This window comes from Panthera leo, chromosome A3, assembly GCF_018350215.1.
Source record: "Panthera leo isolate Ple1 chromosome A3, P.leo_Ple1_pat1.1, whole genome shotgun sequence".
In the NCBI taxonomy this organism is placed as follows: Eukaryota; Metazoa; Chordata; class Mammalia; order Carnivora; family Felidae; genus Panthera; species Panthera leo.
Genome location: NC_056681.1, coordinates 49,709,393 through 49,730,420, shown reverse-complemented (window position 1 = coordinate 49,730,420; position 21,028 = coordinate 49,709,393). Strand labels below are relative to the sequence as shown.

Genomic DNA, 21,028 nt, shown 5'->3' with positions numbered 1-21,028 from the left:
ACCCCTTGCTCGGAAGAAAGACAACAGAGAGCCCCAGAGGTTATCAAACGTGGATATCCCATAGCCCACCCCTGGACTCAGCTTCCCATCTCCCCCAACAGACCTGTCCATGGCCTGAAGGCAGCTCCAGCCAGTTCTCCCCTTGTCCTTGTCCGCTGGATCTCATTTCCCTCCACTGTCCCTTGTCAGGACAGCCATACTTCCACTTCCTCATTCCTTAAACACAGCAGCCATCCCAGGGCTTTTATACTTGCTGCTCCTCTGGCCTGGAGAACTGCTGCTTTAGATCATCTGTGTGCCTTATTCTCCATCTCTTTAGGTCTTGGCTCAAACACCACTCCATGAAGCCTTCCCTGGCCATCATATTTAAAACAGCTATCTTCCTCTCAGGTACCCCCTCCCACAACCCCTTCTGTTTCTTTCTTCAAGTTACTTTCTTGTTTACCAGTTCCTCTCACTGAAATGTCAGCTGTATGCCAGTGGCTGCAACAGGGCCTGACGCATAGGACGTGCATGAGCAGCTGGCTGAGTCGGTGACCTCCATGGTCAATAATAAGAAACATATATTTGGTCTTTGTTCTGGACACAGCTTCTAAAACCCTTGGGATTTCCCGAGGGATGGAGATAAAAGGAAGATCTTCTGTTACTCAGGATAAATCCGCCCCTTTTTCTCAAGTATACCTGAGTTTATGGGAATGAGTGGGCTCTTGTTGGTGGGTCCCTGAGTGGCTTCAGGATGGCAGCTGGTTGTCAGAGGAGCCAACCATGTGATTAGAGGGTTGGAACTTTCAGCCCACCCTTCAAAATTCAGGGAGGGCAGGGGGTTGGGGCTTGAGTTAATCACCAGCAGACAATGATGTAATGACCTATGCCTGTGTAGTAAAGCTTTATAGAACCCTAAACAATAGGTTCCGTGAGCTTCCTGGGTGGTGAACACATGAAGGTACTGGGAGGTGGTGTCCCCAAGGAGTGCAGGGAGGCTCCACACCCCTTCTCCAACACCCTGCCCTATACATCTCTTCCATTTGGCTGTTCCAGACTTGTGCCTTTTATAATAAAACAGTGATATTATGTAAATTGCCTTCCTGAGTTCTGTGAGCTATTCTGGCAAATTATTTGGGGGTGGTGGTGGTGGTTCGTGGGAACCCCTAATTTGTAGTCAGCTGGTCAGAAGTATAGGAGGCCCAGGACTTGCTATCTGCATCTGAAGCAGAGGGGGGTGAGGGGAGCCTTGCAGGTCTGAGCCCTTAACCTCTGCAGTCTGCACTAACTCCGGGGTGAGTCTGAACAGAATTATTCATGTGTGGAGAACTGGTGGGTGTGGGGAACTCCCTCCCCTCCCCTGCCCACATTTGGTGTCAGAAATGTGAGTAGGAATAGCTCTGTCACCAAAGACAGACAAACCTCATGCCCATTATGTCCAGCCTGGAAACAGTTCAATGTTTCTTTTAGCAAAAACTAAAGGAGCACAGAGCAACCGAAGACCATGTGGGGCAAGAGGGGTCAGGCTGGTGAGACAGCACACCCAATGTCACAGGCTGGGGGGGCTATGCCACCTGGAGCAGCCTCTCCTGTGCTCACCAGGCAGCCTGAGGTGATAGGTGGAGGGAACTGATTCCACTGAAGAAGCCATTTCTCCCTCTTTTCAGAGATAAGCTCACACTGCTACTGGGCCAACAGCCCCAACTTGGCCATTTGTCTTAAGAGTGGTGGAATGTTCAGGTCCTTCCTCACTGGAGGCTTGTTAGGAAGTGCAGTCTTTTGGAAGAAAGTATGTGGCGACAGACAAGGGAGCCTTGTGCAGAGACCTCATGGGAGCCAACAGTTCCCAGTGTGTTCTGGCGAGGGCCTCCTGCAGCCCTGACAGTTCACAGAGGTGCTTCCATTTCAAGTGAGGGCTTGTCTGTGAATGAGGCTTGGCAACAGCCTCCCTGCTTCTGAGAGGTATTCAGAAGGTACAGGAGAGAGGGAAGGCTGTGGATCTTAACCCTCATAAACCACTGATGAACAAGAACTCCACCATACCTGCCTTCTGTCCTGAAATTCTGTATGTTATTTCAGCATGTTGCCACTCTCCTGTGAAACCTGGAGACAAACAAGGGCTAACCAACTCCTTTCCATCCTCAGCTGAAATAAAGAGAAATAAGAAGAAAGGCACGTTATCACAGTAAGAATGGGGCACACATGGATTCTCCCGAGAAGAGGCCTATAACACAGAGGATTATAGGCTAGTGAGGGGAAGATTTTTATCTCTCCCTTAACTACCTAGAAGAATTTAGATAGTGTGTCTAGCCTAGAAACAGGGCTGTTACCAGAGATATTTTAATCTAAGTGACCTCTGTATGGATGGGCAAACATCTAATAACCAAACCTCTGTTCTTGTGTCCTGTGAATCACCTCCTTCCCTTTTAAAGCCCCCAGGCCCCTGGTCTATTTCTTAGCTCAGGATGACACATAGCCTCAATTGCCCAACTTGTCCTTGGTGTCATATTTCTCTGGGGCTCCCATACATTTGTAATTAAATGTTTTTCTCCTATTAATCTGTCTTATGTCAATTTAATTAATATACTAGCCAGAAGAACCTAGAAGGGCAGGAAAAATTTTTCCTCCCCAACAGTTGGGGAGCCAGCCAGGAAAAACTTCACTGGCTGCAAACTGCTTGTTCTGAGGCTGCTGCAGCTGAGAGATCCTGAGACTTCTGACAGGTGTGGCACAAGGTACGAATTTTGTCAGGCTCCTGAATCTCTGCCTGTAGGGTCCAGTGGAAATGAGTGGTGAAAATCTACCCCCACCCTTCTAAATTTAGATTAGCAGGAGAAAATATTTGTACAAGTTCCTTGGGTATGGTGACTCTGGTAAAGATTTATTATCAACACTCTTGACTTTTTTATTGATCCTTTTTGTTGCAGAGATGGTCACTGCTTTTCTCTGGTCTGTCATCATTTGTCATAAGAAGGAAGACCACAGGGTAGAACGCAAGCCTAGGTCCTATAAGCCTGCTGAGTTCACAGTTCCCACCAGACTAGTGTCTGTTTAGAAAAATGTTGCTGTGGGTCAATATGCACATGAGGTAAAGGAAGTTGCTAGGGGACATCTTGGAAGCCAAAGCCACAAAACAGGTAGGCATGGGTCAAGCACTTAAAAGCTGTCAGAGTGCTCCCTGTCTAACCCAAAGACTCCTGTGTTAGGATGAGTTAGTCACAAAACAGGCCAGACTGACACTAGGTCACCTGTGAACCTTGAGAAAACTGCCATACGAGGTACTCTGTAAAACACTTCACAATCTCTAACCCAGCAACACATCCCTCTCAGGTACAATTTGGCTGAGACACCAAAGGCTCAGCTAAAGCTGTTAATGTGCCTATAAGGGGCTTTCCTTTCATTTTGTTTATGTATTGAGAGCTTGTCTTTATGACCAGTGAGAATATTCTCTCTGTATACATCACATGCATCTCGGTGGCTAGCTGAGTAGTCTGTGGTTCCGAGACTTTAAGTCACAAGAAGCACTCTTTGTCTGACCAGGCCAGCTCTCAGGAGAGTTTGTCACAGGGGTCCTGGTCCATATGGGGTTTTTGTCATCTCAACCTTCACTGTTTTGTCAGTGCCGAAAAAGTCCCATTTTAGCAGTGCCTACCTGGTATCTGATTAGCAGGTGTGTGACTGGAGGTGCCTCATGTTCTCATGGGGAACTGGAAAGTGTTTTCATGACACCATTCTTACTGCTTGCAACAACAAAAGGCTTTACTTTCTTAGACTATTTCTGGGAGTAAACTTTCTGGATCTTATAAGGGCCCATCATCTTTTGGGACACTTCTTGTGTTCATGGTTAAGCCATAGAAAGGCTTATTGGTTTGAGTCACTATTGAGATTAATATAAAAATCCTGCTCACCAATGGCCAATGAATCCTTTGAATTGATAATATTTGAAAGAAAGAAAAATATTTTTGAGAGTTCTCAATTATTATCCTAAATAATTGTCTTATTGGTACCTATAGAAAGACCAAGTTAAAAAAAAAACAGACACGAAGAAATGTAACAGCTAAGCTTTAGGGACTCCTTTAATAAGATGGGGCAGGGGGAAGAAAGGAAATTAGACTTAAAACAAAAATGAAAGTCCCCATCCAACATAAATTTCTTAAAATCTGGCCCTGTCTCCTCAGCAACTTCCCTTAACTCCCAAACTCGTCCACCTTCCCCAGAAAATCCCTTAAACACTGAACTGCTTACTTTAGCTTCCCTTTCCCTACAAGATTTACAGAGAGCACTCTGGCCTGATCTCTACGCCCAGGGTATACAAGTTACTCATATAAATACTAAAAGCCAAAAAAACAAATTTAACAGTAGCACCCAAGGTAGACAATAAGGCTTAGAGAGAAAGCTCCTTGCTATAATCAGGCTCTGCTAGCTTTAGGTCTTCCTGTGCAATGTCCTTTACAGCTACATCCTAGATTCCCACCCAAATAATTCACATGCCCTAGATAGCAGATTTTTAAAATTATAAAGCCCTTAAAGGGCCTTAAAAGTCTTGACTTTCATTGGATTCTACCAAATTAAAAGAAAATCCCAGATTAATGTCCATTTACAACCCTACTCATAGGGATCTTGTTTGGGTGCTAAGGGGCATTCTTCCCATCATGGTTATATTGTAGTTATCAGACAAGCCAGATAGCTCCCTGAAAGTCCCCGCCCCCACCCAAGGAAACAGATGACTAGCATTTCTCCTAGGACCTCCTATAAATGATCAGCTGAAGGCTGATGTTAGGGGCTGATAGGCTTTTCTTCCTAAGATGAAGGTCCAAGGTTGAAATGTACACTCAGAAAGGAGGCCTTTGTTAAAATACTATATATAGACTTTACAAAGGCATACTGCATTAATCCCGGAAAACATCTGCTGTTTGTCCAGACTGAAAATTGCCAAGACATTTAAAAGATTTTTTTAAATAGCTCTGTGGCTGGAGACCGGCCAGACTGGAAAATGATATTCAGAGACTGATAGGATTTTTTAGGTCTTTTCCTCTAAGCTAAAATGAAACTATGTTCTCAGAGGAAAAGAAAAATCTTCTGAAGCCTCTATAAAAAGTTTTATTACTAAAACACTACAAAGCTTTTATATATATATATATATATGTGTATATATATATACATATATATGTATATATATGTATATATATATATACATATATACATGTATATATATATACACATATTAATATAGTTGGATGGGTGGATCAAACTATGATATCATTTAAGCTGCAACCCAATTCTTTTAAAGAATTGAGAACTGTCCTTGTCTTACAAATCTTTGCAAAACTAACAGTGCAGCTTTACAGGCAGCTCAAAGCTCACCTGTTCTTTTTCACCAATCCTCTCCCCCTCAATTTATCATCAACATGCATTCTTCCTTGTGCCTTTGAAATTGAAATGTTAAAGTACAAAATTCAGGGAGGTAAAACAAAAAAGGGAATGGTCACTTGGAACTTGGGCTCATAGGAAATTTTAAGTGTATGGAAACTGTAAGGTCTCAGTTTGCATCTGTTGATATGTTTATGTATTGTATATGTATGTGTTGTAATTGGGTGATATCTTCTATGTCCAAATGGTGTCAACAAAACTAATTTGTAAGAGAGCTCTATTTAATTGGCTTAAAGAAATGAAGTGTTTACATAAATTGAATTCTCAAAAATATGCAGAAACTAGGGATGCCTGGCTGGCTTAGTTAGTGGAGCATGTGACTCTTGATCTCAGGGTCATGGGTTAGAGCCCACATTGGGCATAGAATTTACTTAAAAAAAATTAAGGAATAAAATACTTTATTCTTTTTTTTTTTTTTTTTTTTTTTTTGAGAGAGAGAGAGAGAGAGAAAACGAGCATGCACACTTGCGAGAGGAGGAGGGGCAGAGGGAGAGAGAGAAAGAATCTTAAGCAGGCTCCAGGCTCAGCACAAAGCCAGATGCAGGGCTTGATCCCATGACCCTGGAATCATGACCTGAGCTGAAATCAAGTCAGTCACTCAACTGACTGAGCCACCCAGGCACCCCAAAGACAAAATCTTTAAAAAAAAAAAAAAAAGAAACTAACCCAAATGTTTTCAAGTTAATGTGATCTAGTATTAACCTTGAGTAAATAAAAACTAGTTTAAGTTTGTTGATTAAAACAGGCAGGTCTTCAGAAGTTAATCAGTATGGCAGAGTGCCTGGGTGGCTCAGTGGTTGAGTGTCTGACTCAACTCTTGATTTCAGCTCAGGTTACAATCTCAGGATTGTGGGACTGAGCCCATGCTGAGCATGGAAAACTGCTCAAGCTTCTCTCTCTTCCTCTCAAATTGAAAAAAAAAAAGTTACTAGTATGAAATATGAATATCACTATGAATAGCACTATATCACTTTTATTCCACCTTGGTTTACTTAAGGTCAAATAAGCTCATGCCATCTTTTACAAAAATCTATCAGCCAGAAAAATAGCTTGGGATGATGGCTGACTTTGTCTAAGGTCTCATAAAGCAGTCTAAACACAGTTGTTAAGAACAAGTAAATTAAATAGATACAAGTAGTATATGAGATTTTTAGGTGAACTTTTCTGCAATAATTATGTTTTATGGTATGTGTACTTAAAAAATTTTCCCAAATCTTTTGGATAAGCTAAAGCTTTAAACTTTTGCTAAATGATGATTTAAGTTAAATTCACTGACTATCCAGACCATTTCTAATTAAGAGAAAATACTGGAACATTAATTACTGAACATAGATTTAGACACTTTTATTTCCTTTTACAGAAGAACTAAAAGGTATTTGGATCATGAGTAAACATATCTTATGCCATACTGAAAAAAAAAATTGTGCTATGAGGAAGCATATGTCTCTAAGAATTATTGTTTATTTATTTGGGGGGGGGAGGGGCAGAGAGAGAGGGAGACACAGAATGTGAAGCAGGCTCCAGCACAGAGCTGTCAGCACAGAGCCTGATGTAGGGCTCAAATTCACAAATGGTGAGATCATGACTTGAGCCAAAGTTGGAAGCTTAACCCACTGAGCCACCCAGACACCCCTAGAAATTATTAAATGTATTCATAAGTTTGCCAATCTAAACAATGCTGGTGTGACGTAGTTTACAACTGTTAACTTCTTAGGGGTTCTAAGAGTTAATTCTAATTAATATATGTAACTAAAATTACTAGCAATAATAAGGGAAACAACTCTGTATGCAAAGACAGTAAAATGTGCTTTCAGTAAGAAGAGGTATGAGGTATGAAGATGCATTTTTGTTAAGGAGAAAGAAAGTAAATTTGATCCAGGTAAAACTGGTTATTTCCAAATGGGCAGGAGAAGAATAAAGACCAATTAAATGGAAAGCTGGAAAGATAAAATCTTACCTTGTGTGGTTAAGTTGGCTAAAACTGAATGAATTTATTTAGGTTATAAAATGAAGCTTTAAAATCAGTAGTGTACTTATATGAAACCAAAATTGAATGTTCTTTCACCTACTAAAAGGACAAAGTTTTCTGGGACTAGTAACTGGCCTGTTCCTGATAAGACCGTGAAAGGCTTTTTGTTACCTTTTAAGTAACCAGCCTACAAAAACAAAGATTATGTTTTATCAAAAAATTTTGTTTTATCAGGTCTTTGACCAGTTTTGCTCACAACTATGTAACCTTCTGTTTTGCCCTCCCAAAGGATTTTACCTTTGTCACTTTGGTTAAACAGATAAGTAATGTTTCATAGTGATCAGTAATTTGTATTCGTCAAGTGTACAAATCTTGTGGGTTTTTTTGACAAATTTCCAAAATCAAATTCTAAATGAATTCTTTTTTGGCCTCCAACTAAGTTTGAGATTTTTAAGAGGGCAAGGATAACATCTCAAAATATACGCTCTCTCTATAAAAAGAGATGTTACACTGAGTTTATTTGTTATGTTAAATTACCTGGGAAGCATGTCAGATAAGTGATGATAAGCCTTCTTAGATTATAACATATGAGTAAATGTTACTAACATACATATTATAGAAATTGTTAAGAAATTCCTAAAATTCTGGTATGTCCTGGTATAATGTTGTGTCATAATTCTGTTACCTTAAAATATTGCACACCACAGAAATAACCAGACCTCTTTGCCAATTCCACTACCATGAACTCTCATCAGATCTTTGACAATGGGTATTTTAAATTTTTTTTTTTTCAACGTTTATTTATTTATTTTTGGGACAGAGAGAGACAGAGCATGAATGGGGGAGGGGCAGAGAGAGAGGGAGACACAGAATCGGAAACAGGCTCCAGGCTCGAGCCATCAGCCCAGAGCCTGACGCGGGGCTCGAACTCACGGACCGCGAGATCGTGACTTGGCTGAAGTCGGACGCCCAACCGACTGCGCCACCCAGGCGCCCCTGACAATGGGTATTTTAATAGTCACTTACAGTTACTATTTTTACTTTCGCCAAAGTGTTCCTACAAAAGGAGCATTCAAGAAAAGGACTTTTGACAAGTCCAGGTTTCTGATAACTTTATGATCATAAAACCGGGCTGGGTAAGAATTTCGAGAGCTAAAGAGAAAACGGGATTTAAGGGAAACAAGTACTAATTACATGGAACTGAATAAACTGAGGAGAATTATAATTTTTATGAGTTTTTGTTTGAAATATTGCCTGTTCTGTTATGTTTTTCCAGATTTAGAAAAAAATTTTTAAAAATATATTTATTTATTTTGAGAGAGAGCGCGCAAATCAGGGAGGAGCAGAGAGAGGGAGACAGAGAATCCGTTGCAGGGCTCAAAACTCAAACCATGAGATCAAGACCTGAGCTGAAACCAAGAGCTGGCTGCTTAACCAAATGAGCCACTCAGGTGCCCTTGTTTTTCCAGATTTAAGGAAACATTTTTTCTCTTTTTTCTTAAGCTATCAACAACTTGGTAAGATATACCTTTGTGAACAAAGATGAAACAATTACTTTTTCTCCCTATGTGATACTTCCAGAATTTGGAAACTTACTGAATATGCTTATTTTCATGGCAATATAGTTACGTGTCTAAGTTCAGTAAGAATCCATTCTCCTGGGTCTCCAGAACACAACTGGAAACACTGGCTATATTACCAAGGTTTTTACTAGAATGTCATATTTGAGAAGGATGTGTGTAAGCTCAGACATGATCAGACAATTTTAAGGAACTAAGGCTGGTGTTATGAAGCCAATGAAGCACCTTGAAAAAACTGGCCTGATTTCTTGCTTGAAGGGTTCCTAGCATGCTTACAGGTGAGTAAATGTTTTCTGGCAGGTGCAGGAACCTCATGATATTTTAGACACCTCAAGAAAAGAGGAATTCACCTAAACTATAGGTATTGCAGGTTAAGTCTGATGGCCTTGGCTTGATGGTTCTAGCTTCAAGAGGCCATTTTAAAAACTTCAATCTGAGATTCCTTATGAAAGTTCCAGCAAAGAGGATTAAAAGAGCCTATATGATGGTCAATCCCTATTCTTGCTGCACTTATGCAAGTAATCAGACCAAATTTATTGAAACTAAACTTAATCTGCAAACAAATTAGTCTTACTGCGTTTATCTCTGGTAGAAATGGGGTGGCTAGTAGAAACCACAGTATACACTTCTACTCCTGCTGTCTCTGGGGTTTTATCTTCTGCCTATAAGCTGGACTGGAGCCTCATTATTCTACTCTTCTCGGATAGCTGGCTATAACTCTCCAAACTAACATTTCCAGTTTTTCTCCTACACCTCTGACTTGGAATCATTGAGAGCTAAATTGCCCTTTTTTGAAGCCATTAAACCTAGACTGGACAATTGGATATAAATTTCAGAGAATCATCACAACAGCTCACATATGGATAATCTTCATGCCGGCTGCTATGTGGAGCACTCAGAAAGATCACCAAAGACATTCAAACTGCAACAGGAAAACCTATCAGTTTGCCGCTGTCTGCCCTCAGTCTGTCTGAAGGTGCTTCAAGCTGAACATCTAGAAAGCTTCTCAAATGGCTGCCTTCAGAACAGAAACTAGGATTACAATCTGCCAGTCATTAACCACTATGTTTATTTCCACAGAAATGTATTTTACTTAAATACCTGATTTCCGGCACCACAGGCCTAACTTTGGGTGCCCACCTGCATCACTGCCTCCTGAAATGAGACACAACTATCTAACTGAACCCATCCGTTATCAGGACTAAGAGCCTGGTTCAGTGATATGGAACAATCTACTAGCTTGAGTTCTGGACTGTGAAACTTCTTAGAAAAATTTCAAAGGTAGGACTAACAGGGAGTTGAATAGATGACCCCAAAATATGCCACTTTGGCATGTGGAATGTTTTGAGCTAAAGATAATCAAGACTCAGAAGATTCAAGAAAAACTTTTACCTTTCTCTTAAATACTAAAAGAATTTAGATACGGGGTCTAGCCCAGAAAGAGAGCTGTTACCAGAGTTAAGTTGTTAAGAATGACCTCCGTATGGGAGGGCAAACACATCTAATGACCCAACATCTGTTCTTCCTATTGTCTTGTGAATGCCCATCCCCCTCACCTTTTTAAACTGTACTTTTATTATTTTATTATTAAGTAATCCACTTCTGTGACTGTCATGAAACCCAGGCGGGGTTAACAGTAATGAGTCCTAGAGGTAACTACACCCAACTATGGACTTTCTGGGTATAAGCACTATCTTCCCTCTCTACCTCAGCTGAAAACCCAGACTCATGAGGCCTTAATCCCAGCCTCCCTATTCTTGGAAGATGCCAAAGCCAACTATATAGCAGGTTTTTCAGAGAAGATGACTTTGTCTTCCCAGAAGACAAATGCTCTAGTTTGCTTTATGAGGCAGATAGTAACCCCCAAGCCCCAAACCCCAAACAAGTTGGGACCTGCACAGACCTCACTGTGCCCTCTTCCCCTTTAAGGCCCTAGACCTCTATCCTATTCCTTAGCTCAGAATGGCACGTAAGCCTCAATTGCCTGACTTGTCCTTGGGTATCATATTTTTATGGAGTTCTGTGCATACATAATTAAATTTTTCTCCTATTAATCTATCTTATGTCAATTTAATTAATAGACCAAAAGAAAAAATTTTCCTCCCTAATACTAGTAATGGAGGCATCGGAGAGCTAAAGGAACATGCTTCTTTTTGCCAGATTAGACCTGACCTGTGGAAGGATTCCAGGTCAACTAGGGGAGGCAAAGACTTTTTCTATCACAGAAGTTGCAGCAAAATCTCATCAGTTCTAGAAACATAGCCACCACAAGCTAACATGCACTGAGGGGCTTCAAGGTTCCAGGCATTGGGTCAAGTGCTATTCAGTCAATTGTCACAACCATCTTAATAAAAGGGGAGCCAACACTACTTGATTTTATGAACAAATGAGGCAGCGAGTAACCTGGCAGGGCCAAGACAATGCTATCATGCCATGCATCTGTGTTGCCCCACAAGACAAAACCTGAGGCCCCACAAATTGCAAAGGAAGCATGGTGGTTGGCCTCCAAGGCTGGCCCCACGATGCCACCCCTCGAGGATGTGCATGCTGAGAAGTGAGTCCCTATGTCTGCCCTTGATTCTGGCCTGGGGCTGCTTTCACCATGGAATGTGCAGGATATGATGGCATGTGACTTCAGGGCATTTTCCTTCCTGATCTGCCAGGGAGAAATGCAGGCTGCTCTGCTGGGGGTGGGCCACATGGAGGAGCACTGAGTTGCAAGACATTCACCCAGACACCCCAGGTGTCACCACACAACACCCTAGGGATCCTAGAAGAGGTGCTGCCCAGCTCAAGCCCGTGCAATCACGAGATACAACAATGACTGCTTTTTGCTTGTTTAACCAGTTTGGTGTGTACTTGTTGTGCAGCAACAGATAACACAATATGGAGATGACTCCTCTGGGGCAGGAGCTGTCCACACCCTTCATGGCAGGTGTTACAGTCCTATGTGTCCCAAGTGGGCACTTCATGCAGATGACAGGACTCCAAGGCTAGCCATGGACAAGGCTACCTGCCTTCTTCTTCTTGGCTAAATAGGTGTTTTCTGGTCCCAGAACAAAGTCTGCAGGTATGCCTGAGACATGGACATGTTTCTGGTTTGCAGCAAAGGGGATAGATGCCATAATAAGGTTGAACACTAGGATTTGAAATAAGTGAACTGAAATAAGATGTATGTGAAAAACAAAAATTCCTGCTGAACATTACCACCTGTCAGAACAACCAGGCCCTTAGAAGAAGTGCAGAGAAGTGCTAGGCCTATGGAGGGGAGCGGGTGTGGAGCAGGGAGTGGCAGGGCTGAGGGAAGGGCTTGTGGCTGGAACACAGGTGTGCACTCACACACACACTTCTGGACCAGAGGCATGGGTCAAGGCCTTTGGGCCTTGATCGATGCCATCAGTAAAGAGAGGCCAATGCCAGCATCAGATTAGTGCCCCCCAAATCGGGAAACTCCTAAGTGTCTCCTAAGTGATCTCCTAAGACCTCATAAGAGTTCATGTATCCTGGTGGCCAGCACCAGGCTTCTCCTCAGCCAGGCCAGTCAGAGAAGATCAGAAAAGGCCTGGGAGGAAACATCCTGACCTGACATAGGCTCCATCTCTAGTCCAATGCCATGTCTACAGGAAGGGCCAAGCCCATGTTTAATGATCCTTCACAGAGCAAGAGAAGATGGAGGGACATTCTCATAAGACTAGAATTGCTGTGAATAAGGGAATTCAACCCCAGCTCCAAGGCAGCAGCCTCAGAATCACCTCCTCATGGTCCCTCCTGTACTGTCATGAAGAATAATGTTCCCTCCAGATCCTTAAAAACCAGTCCATTCCAAACACAGGTGATGATTATACAGTTTCTTGGCTAAAATCCCCCAGCTCAGTGTTTGAGAAATAACTTCACTAGCATCTCTTCCTTTTGAAAAATAACTTAGCAGGTACACAGCTAAAACACATCACCATTCATCACCATCAGAGTGCCCACTGACAAGATGTGGGGTGCGTCCCTCCATATGCATCCCTCCTGGGCTCTCCCAGTTCCCCAGGGCCCAGCGGGCTACTATGAGGGTGGAGGGTGGGAGCACCTTTCCTGAAGGGCCCCTGAAGGCTGCTGAGCAAGGAGGGCTCTGAATTCTCATTCCACTCACCAGGTTTCCCCTCCATGCCACCCAGAATTGCTAGCCGTGCCGACATCAATCCGAGGCCCAGGTAGCTGTGGAAAGACAATCCTAGGTGAGGGACTGGCCTGCCAGAGGAAGCGCTCGGTGCCATCTTCAACTCCACCTCCAGTATGGTCACCCGGCCTGGATCCAAAATAAATGGGAGAGGGAGGAAACCTGTGCCGAGGCAGATTTTCTGCTCCTACAAGCCTCTCTTTGTGGAGTTCAGGCCATTCAGTTCAACAAATGAAAGCCTATTAATTGACAAGAGCTTGCTTAGGAGCTGCGGGCACCAGTGAACAACACAGATGCGCCTTGATCTTTATGGAGCACATGTGCTTTATGCCAATAATCTACTAAAGGTGCCACGTAGTAAATAGATGGCTGAGAAAATTCCTGCACAATCCATGGGCTCTTTCCACCTTTTGGAAACCTCTTCCAAAGCAGAGGAGAATAAGCACAAAAAAGAGAAATGTGATTTTACTGTAGGTGAATTGAAAAATGAAGCAGGGAGAAGGCAGGAGAAGGGAGGAATAGCAGGGAGGAAGAAGAGGAGGAGGAGGGAGAGCCTCCAGTGGGGCATCCAGCAGAGGGGTTTCTGGGGCCTGGCCTGTTTGTGACCGGGTGCTCTGGCCACTGCACAGGGCTGGCTGAGTCATACTCCTGGACAGGCAACCCCTCCGCCCCCACTCCCAAAACAAACCTGTAGGAATAGAGCTTGTAGGTCCGATTAAACATCTGGAGTGACGTCAGGTAGCCAGGCGGGGAGGTCTGGAGGGTGTCCTGAGGAAGAATGTGAGGATCACTATCCTTCCTGCTGGTCTTTCATTTGAAAAGACCAGGGTATATGGAAACCAATTTTACAATAAATTTCATATAAAAAAAATAATGAATACATATCCAAAAAAAGAAAAGAAAAAGAAAAAGACCAGGGTATTCACAGATGTATTCAATTAAATTAGTTTTTTGTTAAGTCACATGTTATGAAAGAGTCTGGAACAAGCAAATGAAAAATAAAATGTCCAAAATGAAAAACTATGTTTTTCCTCCTTATAAGCAATATTTACCATTTTGACAAATATGGCCCAATCAAGACAATTATGAGTAAATTTAAATGTTCTTCCACCGAAAACTAAGAATAATAATAAAGCGGTTGGTGAGGAAGGCACTGTAGTTAACTATGGTCTTGACTGAGAGCATTTTTATCTCCTTTACAAGGTCTATCACACAGGGCTTGAGCTCTCTCAAGCTCTACTGGCCCCTTAACTAATAGCCCCTTTTCTGGCTGCCCTGGTGGGGAAGGGGAGCATCTCACATCTTATGGCCCAAAGGGTTCCAGGTAGCATCTAATTTATTATCCCATTGAAGACCAAATTTCCATTTTTTTTCCCTGGGCAGAGTTAAAATCAAGTGAAGAAGCATTAACTGTGAATGCTTCAGGACAGGAACTGACTACACAGGCCCAGAGGCTCCAGTTCTATGGGCCTCCCCTAAGGGGCTGCAACTCTTGGGGACAGGCAGCCTTGGGGGGGGGGGTAGGGGCCACAGTGGGGTGACAGAGACCAGTTACCTCAACTCTTGGAAGGAAGGTGATCTGAGTGGACCCTCCACCCAAATCCAGCATGCCCACACTGCTCCTTCCTGGGGTTTTCAAACTGCCTGGAGCACAGTGAATAGAAACCAAAATAGCACTGTCACGTTAGTAATTAGACCAGAACAGCCAAAAAAGTAAAAAGAGTTTAGGAGCCAGGCCCCTCAGTGAAAAGAAGAACAGAGAAACAGCTGTATTTAACAATCTCTATGGAAGGATGCACTACATGTTTCAGGGACATGAACGTGGCTCCACTGGCTGTGGCTTTAACAATACAGGATGACACTGATCTTCAGCAGAGAAGTGGGGCCTGCCCTTATCTACTGCTCACCCCTCAGAGACAGACTTCCATGATGTCCCTTTATGCCCAGAGGCATGCCTTCCCCTAACTCAGCACTCCCAATCTGGCCCCTAACATGGCTCTCCACCCCAAGGGGCAAATTCTGCCACAAAGTTTCTTTCTTTTTCATATATGCATCACACACGCTAGTCTTTGCCATAATTACAATAAAGAGACAAAAATCAACATGTACTGAGAATAATCTAAGAATAACAACAACTTGCCACCTCGATCCAAGAACTAATGTTTTTGTTCCCTGTTCTGTCTACAGCACAGGAATTCAATTCTAAGGTGATGAGCATACGCCACATTTACTATGTGAAAGCATGACTGGTTTTATACATGACTTCCCTAAGAAATGAGAGGACAGGGTCCCAGGCAGGTATGGCTCCAGGACAAGAGGCTGGAGCCATGCTGGTGAAAACCAAGCGTACAGAGAAGCTGCTTTTCCTAGCATTTTTATCTGCAAGTTCCATGCTTGCCCTGATGAGCCCCCAACCCATCCCAACACCCTACTTTGGGTAGCAACACTGGGGAACCCTAAGGGGTTAAAGACTAGAAATGAGGCTGCTGCTGTCAAGAATGGCATCTGCGGACTGTCAGCTTCTGGCGGGTGGGGAGGAATGTACCTGTTAGGAAGTTGACGGTGATCCACGCTGAAACGCCTATAAGAGAGGGTCACAGACAGCATGTGAATAACCTCAGATGCTGTAAACAACACATGCACTCAACTGACCACTTTCAGATTCCAGGAGCTGGAAGTGAGCACCCATCACTCCTCAGCCTCCAGACCAACTACAGGAAGAGGAATCAGTCATCAAGTCACCAACAGCTTCTGGAAGACTGTTCTAGAAGACACCACACTAAAACAATAAATACTCTGTCAAATGTTGTATCTCTCCCTCCTATTCTTTATCATCAATTTCCACTTTTTGGAAGAGAACCAAATGTTGCTCTCCCCTCCCCTGGTCATATTTAAAATCAGGGGCTGGTGAGGAACCTGACCTTTTCTCTTTTAGCAATAACAATGTAACAGCAAACTTCTAAATAGGGTAGCAAGTGGGGATTCTCTCTAAATGTTCTTAAAACTGAAGAGGATTTGTTTTCAGAAACTTCATCTGTGCCAAGTTTGGAGCTGGTCAAGATGAGAACCCATCTCTAACACTGGCCCACAAAGATCCTCTGAGACAGTAGAACTGTGAATTGAGTGGGACTGCCATTTTTGTTTGCTTGTGTCTGACCAAGGAGAAAGCTCCCACTCGGAAGCCAACAGCAGCCCTGCATACAGCCTGTCTCGAGGGACAGAGAGCTTGGGAGACCCTACCTTCATCCGTTCCATTCATGATGGAAACACAGTCATCTCCCACAAGGAAAGGCGATGCCTTAAACACTTCTTTCACCTAAATGTAAAGAGACATGTCTTTATCCTTCAGAATCTAGACTCAAAGTTCCCAAATATGCTGTGTTTTCAGCAGGTGGTGACAAAACAGCAAAGGACGGCAGCTGTTGCTGTGAAGTAACAAAACTCTTGTTTTAAATTTCTCTAATCCTCGGCAAGTGGTATCCTCCTTAATCTATTCTCTGGGCTGGCAGAGGCTACCCTGAAGAGCCCTGTCTTCAAGCCACTTTGGGCTAGAATTGCTCAGGGGCATCCTGAGCCTACTGGGCCCCCAAACACTGCCCAGCTTTAGGACTAGAGATGAGGGGCGAGAAACCCCTCAAGGCAGAGTTTAGCTTGGGACTCAGGAGACAGTCCCACAGAGGGAAGGTGAAGGCAGAGGAGCAGCTGCATTTGGGTGTATTTCCTTTTTTTTTTTTTTTTACCAAGTATTGACACACAGAAACTTCAGTACTCTGCACATTCCAACTGCACTTGTGGCCCACCATCTGACTTGAGCATGCAAGGTAATTTTTATAAGGGACTTTGAAAAATGTGCAAAAATTCATCATTTAGCAGTTGCACAGTTTAGAAACAGTACAGAGGATGAGGGGACCATATTGTTGAGAGCAGTTTCCCTAATGTGCCTGACAATAAGAACCATTCAGGCACCTGTTAGAGATAGGGTCCAGAGCCCCTTTACAGGGCTGCTGCTGGTTCTGGGGACAATCCTGGCCATTTGAGAAACGAACAGGGCCAGAGAAGGCTAAAGGCCTCCTCAGCAGTTACATCTGTGGATCAGACCAAGAGGGATACTAGCAGTTTCCATGAGAACAAGCAGGCTGGAGATGAAATGTCAGGAACTCGGCTTCCACAGCCCTCTACAAGGAACAAGTCTGCATGGAAGGAAGCCCTTCAAAAGGCTTCAATGTATTTTTAAAACAAAGTTGCTGTTATCACAACAGATTCATTCTAGAAAACACAAACAGCTAAAAGTGATGCTGTTAACATTTTGATGTGTTTTCCTCCTCAAGAAGCTTCTACATAGCCCGTCTGACTGCTTGGACAATGGCTGAATATTTGGTGTTTCCAGATATCATAAGCTATGCACCTCCGCCCCCCCTGCCCCCAGGGGTAAATGGATAAGATCACCTTTTGCAGTAACTTCTGAGCCTTTTCTCCTGGTAATAGACGTAAGCCAGCTGTGGCCTTGAGAACCAAGGGGGTAGCCTTCCAGAAGTCAAAAGGAACGTCTTTTTTAGCAACATCCAGTAATTCCTGAATTCCCGAAGTACTCTGTGAAGGTGGTAAAAGTAAAGTAGAATCTGTCAAAGATCAGCATACAGGGTCACAGATGCTCCCCCAACCCTTTTGGTTTTATTAACTCATAAATACATTTTCTTCTAATTTTCCAAATTGGCAGAAAATGACTTAAGTGGTGCTGGTGGGTGTGAGGGGCAACAGGGACCAAGTGAGTACAGAGAAACACCCTTGGCAGTGGAGCATGGTGGGATAAGGACACACACAAGAGGGGTCTTGCTGTTCTATACTCTGGCAACCAAAATCCCACCCAGCCCCCATCACCAACCCCCAGTGGGTGACCTCAGATGAGCTGTGATTCTCCTGGACATCATGAATGAAATCTGGGGTCTCTCATGGTGCTAAAATCCCATGAATAATTACACAGAGGAATCATTTACACCTGCCAGAATGCTTGAGGTCCAAAAGTTGGCTAGGGCCCTGTGTCAGTGCATAGGTGGCAAAACAACTTTGGTAAAGTATTTCTGGGCATTATCAATAGGTACAATGCTGTGGGGTGGTGTGGGGGAGGGCAATTTGACAATGTCTGTCCAAGAAAACATACATTCCTTTTACTCAGAAATCTCATTGTAAGAATTCATCTGAGATAAATGCCCTTGCATGTGTGGGTAATGAAGTTCATATAAGGTGACAAACTGCAGCCTTATACCGTTAAGAGTAAAGTGCTAGACATTATCCAAATGTCTTTCAGGAGGGGACTGGTTCTGTAATTTAATGTGCCCGCACATACTGCAATATCATTGCCAGAAAAATCAAGGAAGCTCTTCATATCCTGATAGTAAATGTTCTCCATGTTATACTGCTGAGGGACAAAAACAAAGTATGTAACAATGTGAATGCCATTCTATTGTAAAAATAGGGGAGGGGGAAGAATATAGATGTATTTGCTCATGGGTATATCACCTAGCCCTTGAAGGACACATAAGAAACCAGGGACACCAGCTCTCCTGGAGGGGACTAGAGAGGGAGGAGAGTTCTCATTGTCTGCCCTGTGAAGCTGTGAAATATGTCCCACTTGAATGTGTACTGCCTACTAAAACAAATAAGAGTTTAAAAGTCCTATAAGTTTATTCTAAAGACACCTAATTTAATCATGTGTAACCTTATGGTTACTCTAGCATCACTCATTTCAGTTTTGTTTTCAATTTTAACCAAGCCACAGGAAAGCAGGGTGTGACTTCACTGAGATCAAGAGACACTTGTGGGCAAAAATGATACATCAGTTTTTAAGACATATTTGAGCCAAAAGGCATGTATAGGTATATCACTAACTAGTCCGTTTCATCAGTGCTTTAGTGGAAATACAGGTGTCCAGTATTAGTGCAGCTATAAGCTTTAAGGACTCAAAAAATATAAAAGCTACAAGCTTACAAAAATCATTGTTTGACAGTTTAAATAAATCTTTCACACTTACTTGGTTTTGTGGACTTTACATAATACATTTTTAACTTCAATTTTTTGTGTTAGTCAACTTTTGTCACCCTCAATCAGAGGAACTGAAACAAAAACAAACTCTCAAATAATGCTTTTTTTTTAAAGCAATTTTTTTAAATGTTTATTTTTGAAAGAGAGAGAAACAGAGCACAAGCAGGGGAGGGTCAGAGAGAGAGGGAGACACAGAATCCAAAGCAGGCTCCCGGCTCTCAACTGTCAGCAGAGCGGGGCTTGAACCCAAGAACTGTGAGATCATGGCCTGAGCCAAAGTTGGACACTCAACCAACTGAGCCACCCAGGCGCCCCTCAAATAATGCTTTTTGTCAAGTTTGTAGGCTTTGTGTTTTTGAACCACACTAAGACTTCTGGGTGGCATGTGTGTTGGCTGGGGGAAGGCCCTAGGGTGGGGGCAGCGGCCCTCCTTGAGCCTCACGTGCAGTACCAGTTTCCTCCAACTGATCATTCTAAACAGCAGGAGATCTCCCAGGTTAGTACTGTCAGAGATGCTTTTCTCTGTGAAGAAGGCCTACTGCACTCAACAGAAAGGGAGCTGGCTTTAACAGATTACACAGTTGGAAGACAAATGTGAAGAACAACAGATGTGAGAGAAAATAATTACCTTTTCAACATCATCAGCGTAAGCAGAAAGACCTGGCTTCAGTGCTTTGAAGGTCTCATGGGTCAAAGTGGGAGTTTCTAAGGGGGAAACATGTTTAAAAAGGTACACGACAAATATATACATGAATATATAAATATATACAACAATGGCTTGCTGCCCTTTTCAAAGCAGATGACTGAAATCAGACCAATCCCAGGGTGACTGGGATGCTGCCTCTTTAGTTCAGATAAACAAGATGAATGTTAACACCTGAGGCTTTGGTCAGAACTTTTTTTTTTTTTTTAGTCAACCTTACTGAGGTATAATTTATATACAAAACTGTATCCATCTAAAGTGCTAAATTTTAACATGGTTTTCGTGAAATTAACAGAGGAGCAGGACAGATGATTCCAAACTGCAAACATGAAAATCATTTCTCTGTTCTAGGATGGATGTAGTACAGGTTCTGAAAGAACATTTATTTTTTCCCTTCTTTTAAACCATAAGGGGCCTGGACTCATGAGCATATAGCAAGGGAGTGTTCAGGGGTACACTGGTGGCCAAGGGATGCTGGTTCAAATTTGGACATGAAGACCCAGGAGGAAAAATCAGGGACAGAACTTTTTGAAAGGATGTCTCTCCAGAGATAAAATACTGGAATATGGCTATTAAAGGATTACATTCTGAATATGAATTGTCTTAAAAGCTTCAAAACTGTTATGGGAAGTATGTGGGTCTGGCATATAAAACTTTAACTACTGAAAGGAGTTAATTAATAGAGCAGATGAAGAGTAGAGAAAACATGCCACAACAGTTTTGGAGAGAACTACTAATGGTGTCTGTTGCCACCAGCTCAAAAACAGTGTCTACTCAAAAGGTTTCGAGGGTCAGCAAAGAACCAGACACGACCAGCAGACCTACTGAGCAGCCAGGGGGAAAACACTCACTGGCTAGAAGCTGGAGGGTGGCCCTCAGAGCTGGAGGGTACAAGGGGCGCTAGGGAAGGAGATCAAAGTGGGGAGGGAAAGAGTTCAGAGCTGGGCAGTGACTGTGTCTCTCCACAGGAGCAGTTAGGGGGCGAACATACACAAACTCCTCCTTCTTGCCGGAAGCCTGTGGTCCCCACCCTAGCAAGCAAAGCTGATGGGGCTCAGACTCCAGCTCCCTCCGCACTGCTGAGGCCACTCTCGTCTGCCACCCCCCTCTCCTCCTGGACCCACTGGGCAGCACCATGTCAGCCTGGGTCCTAGGTCCGT

At 43.1% G+C, this 21,028-nt stretch overlaps 1 protein-coding gene across 3 annotated transcripts in view; it reads right to left on the bottom strand.

Annotated features, from left to right (window-relative positions):
• The window catches only part of ENTPD6 (ectonucleoside triphosphate diphosphohydrolase 6), a 41,205-nt gene that overhangs the window by 6,902 nt on the left and 13,275 nt on the right, over positions 1 to 21,028 (bottom strand). For all 3 annotated transcript variants that reach the window (XM_042931793.1, XM_042931795.1, XM_042931796.1), the window contains exons 4-11: positions 19,794 to 19,870; positions 17,573 to 17,716; positions 16,367 to 16,442; positions 15,672 to 15,707; positions 14,682 to 14,770; positions 13,815 to 13,894; positions 13,100 to 13,164; positions 2,026 to 2,127 (exon numbers count right to left, since the gene is read on the bottom strand). In XM_042931793.1, the coding sequence (XP_042787727.1) occupies positions 2,026 to 2,127; positions 13,100 to 13,164; positions 13,815 to 13,894; positions 14,682 to 14,770; positions 15,672 to 15,707; positions 16,367 to 16,442; positions 17,573 to 17,716; positions 19,794 to 19,870 (669 nt within the window). The remainder of the gene's footprint in view (positions 1 to 2,025; positions 2,128 to 13,099; positions 13,165 to 13,814; positions 13,895 to 14,681; positions 14,771 to 15,671; positions 15,708 to 16,366; positions 16,443 to 17,572; positions 17,717 to 19,793; positions 19,871 to 21,028) is intronic.